Genomic DNA, 8,190 nt, shown 5'->3' on the forward strand with positions numbered 1-8,190 from the left:
AATGCAGGAGTGTTACCGAGAGATATGAATGAGAGCACACACACACTCACACTCGCACTCTCCTCCGTTTATGTGTAGGTTTCAATGATTCTGTCAAAATCACAAGAGGCACTTCTCTATTTGAGGATCAACTGATGTCTCAAAGCACCTGTAAAACACGCATAATTAGTGTTCATTTTCTCACAGTAAATGACACGACTCGCTGCCGGGCTAATGGTTCCTTAGGTGAATGAATATTTCGCTGGATATGATAATACCCGGATGATGGTTTTGTTCAGTGATTGTACGGGTGAGTAAAGGGTGTAGTTTTTCTCACCAAAGCAAAGTCTTTGTTCAGGATCATTTGTTCCATCAGAGAGGATTCATTGTGGAAGAGATGAGGCTGCATATGACTCCACATATGAGGAAACCACCAGAACTCATCGACATATTTCAACAACAGATCATCTCCATCATCTTCCTCCTGCGTACCTACACAAACAAACATTAGCTCATTAGCATATTGAGTATTTTTTGGGGCCTGTGGAATTTTAGAAAATAAACATTACTAAATTCCCCAAAAAATGTTACATTCCTAAAACGGCATCATGGAAGAACGAATGTCATTTCCATTGCAGTATCATTTCCACTACAGCTCAAATATTGATTTAGTTTAATAGCATTCTGTGGTGGAAATGATGGTGAGGGAAATATCATTTTGGACTAAAATAGATGACTCCTTTGTTTTGCTAAAGCTAATTTCATAGTAAGCATTTTATGTATCCTAAATACAATTAAATATTTTAACTTTTTACATAATTTGACAAAATTCGTTTTGATTAGAAATTATGACATTTATTTACCTAGATTTTTCCCCCACATCATATATATATATATATATGTATGTATGTATATATATCAGGCATGTTACAACAAATCAGTTAAAAACATACACAGTTACCTGTATGGAAGAATTTCCCAGAAAATCCCAGGTTAAAGGTGAAGTTAGAGATGTACGACCTCAACATGTTCTGTGTTTCCAGAAGAGCCTGGAAGATGAAAACGTCCAACATTAGAATCTGAAGATTACACTGAATAATACATGTCCATTTATCCAATGTATATCAATCAATCATAATACACATCACAATACTGAACTCTTTGAATTAACATTATGTGGTAGTATATGTGTGCACGGTCTGTGTATATGTGTATAAGGATGTGATCGATCTTTCCGTGATGAGCAATGGCATTTGGGTCTGGCAGGTGCCTCATTGCAGCAGTTCCAATAAAACAGTCTCATATATTTCTAGCCTAAGACACCATGCAAATACAATCAATATCTGTCTGACGACTGACAGTGAGTGTGAGCGTGTGTGTCACTGTTTGGTAGGATATATGGTAATATCACAGAAGGCAGGAAGGGGTGTGTTGGCTGACTTAGACGGTGTCATCAAGTCATTACTCACAGAGCTCGGGAAGATATGCTGACACACACTCCGGCACACAGGCAGACACACACGGACGGGACCCAGGAGACAGGTGTAATATATTAGATTTTATCCTCCAGTGAGAGTGTGGCAGTTATCCCTGATGACATTTTGGTAATTAATTCCATTTACATTCAACTAAACAACAGCAACAAAATCAGCACAGGTACTCGCGTCCTGGTAATCCAATCAGCTCACCCACGTGACGGTGCACCAGTCTATCCGCGTTTTGCATCTTAACCTAATAAAGTGGCATTTTGATCGAGCACTCATTTATTTAAAATGATCTGCCCTCACAAGCGACTGTCATCTAATTCAGTGTTCACGTCGTAATGTGATATTACTAAAACTGAGGCTTTTGGTGAGATGCCTTACTGAATAAGGAATGGAGTGTGTTACGTGTTATGTTATGTTATGCTCCTGTGGCTCAGTGGTAAAGCATTGCGTTAGCAGCGCAAAAGGTCATAGGTTTGATTCCTAGGGAACACACATACTGGTAAAAACTTATAGTCTGAATGCACTGTAAGTCGCTTTGGATAAAAACGTCTGCTAAATGCATAAATTAATTATTAAATTATGTGTCTTACGGGAGATTCAGCCTGATGTTTGATGGCTCTGAACACAGGAAGAAAGGTAAGGCAGTGGAAAACATGAACCTGGGAGTAGGTTAACCCTACTCTTGCATCCAGGTATCTGTACTTGTTTTTGTCATGTGATCATATAAACAGGAAATATCCATATGTATTTATGTTTAAATACATATGGCAAAAGGCCTATATGTACACAAATTATCAGTAAATTTCACAAACAATTACAAAGAAATGGCAAGTAACACATTGAATTAAATGTGAAATTTTGAAGTAGAAAAACTGAAATAGTATTTTATTGTAAAATTCATTCAAATAATCTTTGTTTACAACTTTGAAAAAAAATGTAATAATCATTTTTTTTTTACAGTGTATGATTTTACACTGGCCAAAGTATTTTTTGTTACATTTGAAGTTTTAATGAGCCAGTGATGCCTTGAAAAAAAAAAAAGTAGGCTTTTACTTGTCTTTTGTCTAAGTTTCCTTGTATAGGTGACAACAAATGGTACCTCATCTTACCCTGCGAAATGTAGATGGGATGTATTCTGTTGCAGGAGTGAGAGGGAAGAGTGCAAATAAAAGAAAGAGTGGGAACCCATTTAACATTGATGTGGGAATCTGGGATGTTGTGAATCTGCCATCATAAGATAAGAACGCCAAACCAGAGTGCAGGAGAGATGGGAGGGGAATGACAGGATGAGAGGAGAGAGAGAACCTGAAATAGATGATAGAAGGAAAAAAGAGAGACACAGAGCTATTCTAGGAGATTTTTACAGACACAAAGTTTCTCTAAGCAAGCTGTGACATGCATGGTACACGCATAAATCGCAAAACTCTTCCAAAACGCGAATCTAAAATAGCAACACAAACAACAAACATATCGGAAAAGTTACAGAAAGTTCCTCAGCTCATTTCTACAGCCTGCACTCCCATCCACTGTCAGGATCCTCTTGATTAAAATGCAACAAACTGAGCTAAATTAATTATTTAGCGGTTAGGTTTTAAACAGCTCTGTCTTAAATCGATTCCTTACATTTACCGAGCACACTTCAAAAGAGTGTGCATGAATCATTAATGCATTAATAAGCCAAAGAAGCAGCTTAATAATGGCATCATAGTTCTGATGCTTCCCGTCAGCTTGGAGATTCAGTGTACGCTGTCATAAGAGCCTAAAATAATAATAGTTTTGTCATTTGTTATCACCAAAACCTTCACATGCTTTACCCCAGTATGATATTCTTGTTGGTTTTGAGGTTACTGTAAGTTTTGACTCTTTAGGCTTGGACTACATTTTTATAAACCAGTCTTTTGGGTCTCACTTCAGGGGTAGTTTATAGTTAAAGGTGTTTGGTTATGGGGTTTGGCCTATGATTATTTGGCAAGAAGGCTGTTCTAGGACAAGCAAACATTGTAAATCTGGGAACCTTTTAGGATTTATCACGACAGTTTTGCACCAGGTGTGAATTACAGGGAGGTTGAGAGAGGACTGGGTGATTGGGGGATCTAATTAAAGCGGAACCCCCCTCAATGGATGTCAAAACTTATTATAAACTTATTATACTTATACTTAATATATAATTTTATAACAATACAATATAATTTCATCCGCCTCTATCTTGACATTGCCCGAGCTGTCTAATATATAAATGGATGTTGATAGAACAAAATGTCAAGTAAAAATCAAGACAAAAATCCACTCCACAGTGTCATATTCCGAGTAGAATTGTATGCACATGTCTCTATGAAGCTTACCAAGACTATTGTTGAAAAAGTTTAAAACTTTTATAAATATGCTAACATTTTCATTTATTGAAGCAGCTGCAGCATATGTTGTTTTAACCTCTTGAGACCCGGCAAAACATTTTAGGAAAAAAATAGTATTTTTTCATGTCATTACATTGTTTAGAGCTTTAAACAAATGTTAAAAAAAATTATTCTATATATTATAATGAAATAATATTTAATTCATAGGTTATGCTACGTCCTTGGTAGAGGACATCGGGACTCAATAAAAAAAAAAAAAATAGATCACCAATACATTTTTAGTTTTCAGGATTTTTTATAACTTTGTATAAAGATAATTCTCAACTATGTTATAACAGAATGATTTGATATGCCATTTTTCTTTATGCAAAATGTGTGCAAAATGGCCATAAACAGGTTTTCTCATTATATATAATGTATCTATAAACAAAATCTAATTTGCATATTAATATGTTTTTGGGGCAACATGTAATGAAAAAAAGAAGTGTAATAATGAGAGTAATAACTGACAAGATTTTCATAATAATATATAATATTTCATAGGAATATTTAAATATAATTTCTTTCCCTATTCATTTGTTGTGTCTCCCAAAATGCGTAATAAACATGCTTTTAGTCCCGGTGTCCACATATGAGGACATGTATGAAATCAATGTCCTGCTTCGTAACAGAAAGTCATTTTGATTTGAAACCCCATAAAATATTCCTGAGATGTTGAGTTATGACACACAGCTTAAAAATGAGTTAGATTTAAATGAGAATTACAAAATATTATCATATTTCCATAAGAGTGTCACTAAATTAATATCAGGTATTTTTGAAGACCAAGGAGAGGGAGTGGTCATGGTGAAACATCCAAACATTTAGTATCTCTGAAAAGCCCTGCATGTGCTCTGTACAGGACATCCAGACTTAAAACTGTGGCATGTATAGTCTCAGAGAAATTCACCAAAATATAATGTCCTCATATGAGGATGCAGGGTCTTAGGAAAAAGTAACCACAAAAGTTTCAAACCTTCAGAAGACTAACCTTCACAGACTGTGTCCAGAAAATAACTCACAGAAATTCAGTTTTTTAAAACTATAAATAAACAGTTAATATTTGTAATCTAAAAATAATCTTTTTTTTAGCAATATTCATATTAAAAAATATGCTGCTTCAATAAATGATAGGGTTATAGATTGTTATTACACAACACTCTGGATGAGATTTATTTTATACAAATCAAAAATGCCATAAAACATATTTCTGCATAATTAAGAAAAAAAAATTCTTACATACCCCAAGTGCATAAGGGAAGTATATACTGTATATATATATATATATATATATATATATATATATATATAAAATATACATAAACAAATATTTGAAACTTGTGTATACCAACATCAGCCACTAGCAATGGGTGTTTCTGCCAAGATTACGATTTTCATCACTTCTGTGGCCTGCACTAATCCAGATGCTGTGTCTGGATACTAGTGGCATTGGAAGCTTCCAGAAAACACACACATACACAAAAGCTTCAATTCCACTCTCAGAAGCTACATCTTTGCCAACTTCGAATAGAGGCCGCACACAATTAAGCTCAGTTTTAAACTTATTGTCTTTGGTTGACCAAAAATGCCTTGGATGGACTGAAGTGGTAGAATCACTCATTTAAATTCATTAATCAGCTTCAGCCTCATTAGTAACCCCATACGCTCCGATCCACCGAGCTAGTAATCAGACAAAGTAATCAGAGCGTACAATGATACGGTTTCTTCAAGGAAGGTGCATTCTACTGACTTTTGCTCCACAGAAATTTAATCAGTACCCTTAAGACGTAATGGAGAGATGTATAATTTACTTGCTCAATACAGGTGTGCAGTATAAATGGACCGTTTTTATAAGACTTTTTGCAGAATTGTTTTTAACTGAAGGCAATGTTTAAATAAAAGATCAATATTCTTGCATAAAATAGACTTCATTAATATAATGTTAGAGAGTTTTATAAAAAACATTTTTTTTTAAGTAATATTAAGGGACTTCTTTTCCTGGAGACGACACTATGTGACAATGGAAAGAAATTAATCCAACTCTTTGCCATTGCTGAATGTCAAACACTGCTACATGACAGAAACTAATGAAAATTGCATTTTTTATTTTATTAAATGTTAAGTAAATACTAAAAGGTAGATATTTAATAATAGATGATAAAAACATGTGAATACCAATCGAGCCTTTGTTACATTCATAACCATTACACCGCCACACAAATTCCTTCTAGGCAGCATAGAAATTTAAAGAACTCCAAATAAAATACAATTAATTTAGATTAAATGTTTGAAATGTTTACTCATTAACAAATGTGAATTATAAGTCTTACTTAGTCCTCTTCGTCCCATGTGAGACATACAGTAAGGGCACGAATTCTAAGTCACCCCTTCATATTGAACGCTGTTATTGTATATGCACAATGTGTTTACAAAGTTTTTTCCACTGAATGACTGGATTGCTCATTGCTCAAATCCTCTATTACTGATCAGTGGATTTTACTCATTGTGCAACGGAAGGTTAACAGAGACAGTCAGTGTGTCAAAGTGGTATGCAAGTGCTTTCTTAATTTCACAGGCTCCTGTTGAGCACATAAAATTATTCCAAACGTTTCCCCAAAACTACAATCAAATTTAATAATAACAGTAAGTTTATCAGTAAGTTCAGTGTTTAAATCCCCATAAAAGAACAGTGATGGGGAGAAAGGGATAGATCACCAGAGTTAATCAGATTGACTGGCTTTTATTAGACTGCAGAGTGAGCAAATTATGTTTAAAAACCGCAACCAAAGCTGTGCTTCAATTTATTACAGACACATCCTGTATGTAGACGAGCCTCTGGCGAGGGTTAAAAAACACACATCCGTATCAAGACCAGTGTGTGTTCTTCACTTGTTCTTTATATCTTTTTCCCTTCAAACTCACTGTCCTCTTTTGGGTTTTTACATGATCTCTTCTTATCCCTCACTCTTTCATCTGAATGTTTCTTTATCTCTCCTCTCTTCTCGTGTCTCTCTGCTGACATTGAGGGCCGATCAGGGAGACGATAGAGTGACAGAGATGCATGTTAATGACCTGAAAGCACTGATCGATTCCTCACAGGGGAGAGATAGAGAGAGAGGGAAGGAGGGAAAAAAGAGTGAAAGTGGTGGAGGGAAGGAGGAGGGGACCTGTTGAAATGCTGACAAATAGCTGAAGACATCTGGGCAGGCAAGAAGACGAACATGCCCCCAGAGAACGACAGAGAGAGAGGGACAAAGAAAGACAGAGACAGCCATTTCTAGAGTTTTGTTAGCAACATGTTCCTTAAATACTGAACTGACAAACCAACTAATCTATTTCTATCTATCTGTCCATCCGTCCGTCTGTCTGTCTGTCTATCTATCTATCTATCTGTCATCCATCCGTCCGCCCGTCCGTCCGTCCGTCTGTCTATCTATCTATCTGTCATCGATCCATCCGTCCGCTCGTCCGTCCATCCGTCTGTCTGTCTATCTGTCATCCATCCATCCACCCGTCTGTCTGTCTGTCTGTCTGTCTGTCTGTCTGTCTGTCTGTCTATCTATCTATCTATCTATCTATCTATCTATCTATCTATCTATCTATCTATCTATCTATCTATCTATCTATCTATCTATCTGTCTGTCTGTCTGTCTGTCTGTCTGTCTGTCTGTCTGTCTGTCTGTCTGTCTGTCTGTCTGTCATCCATCCATCCATCCATCCATCCATCCTAGTTTACCTCAGGTATTTCATGTTAGGCTTGTGTTTAATGACTTTCTGAGGCCATAAAGCTCAGCATGGTCTGTTATGGATCAAATCTGCTTTTCAAAGGCAGACTATGTGCATATGTGTACATGTGTGTGTGTACACTAGGGGAACTGGGAAAGGCTCTACGTGTAATATTTATTGGACATGAAATCATTGCTTATTCCTGAGGCCATGAGAAAAAAGAGCATGTGCATACACATGCCTAATAATCTACCTCAGTGAAGCCTCATTCTTAGATTACTGGAGGAAAAATACTACTTTTATGTCAGTTTTTTTTGACTGTGTGTGTGTTTGTGCATTTTTTATTTTTGATAACACTGTTAAATACTAGTGCTGTCAATCGATTAAAATATTAACTAATTAATCGCATTTTTCAGAAATTAATCGCGATTAATCCCACCTAACATTAAAGTTTTTAAATATACTTTTATATTGCAACAATTTCACACTCAATCTTCAAATTAATGTACAAACAACATAAAGACAGTATATTTTTTAATATTTGTTTAATGGCATCTTTTCTATGAACCCCCCCCCCCCCCGCCTTAACAACATCTCACCTTCAT

At 35.8% G+C, this 8,190-nt stretch overlaps 1 protein-coding gene across 1 annotated transcript in view; it reads right to left on the reverse strand.

The window, feature by feature from the left end:
* The window catches only part of LOC107591550 (bifunctional heparan sulfate N-deacetylase/N-sulfotransferase 4-like), a 59,190-nt gene that overhangs the window by 37,320 nt on the left and 13,680 nt on the right, over positions 1–8,190 (reverse strand). The window contains exons 3-4 of the mRNA XM_016280735.1: positions 941–1,028; positions 317–471 (exon numbers count right to left, since the gene is read on the reverse strand). Of these exons, the coding sequence (XP_016136221.1) occupies positions 317–471; positions 941–1,028 (243 nt within the window). The remainder of the gene's footprint in view (positions 1–316; positions 472–940; positions 1,029–8,190) is intronic.

Source organism: Sinocyclocheilus grahami, unplaced genomic scaffold, assembly GCF_001515645.1.
Source record: "Sinocyclocheilus grahami isolate Dianchi unplaced genomic scaffold, SAMN03320097.WGS_v1.1 scaffold143.1, whole genome shotgun sequence".
Classification (NCBI taxonomy): Eukaryota; Metazoa; Chordata; class Actinopteri; order Cypriniformes; family Cyprinidae; genus Sinocyclocheilus; species Sinocyclocheilus grahami.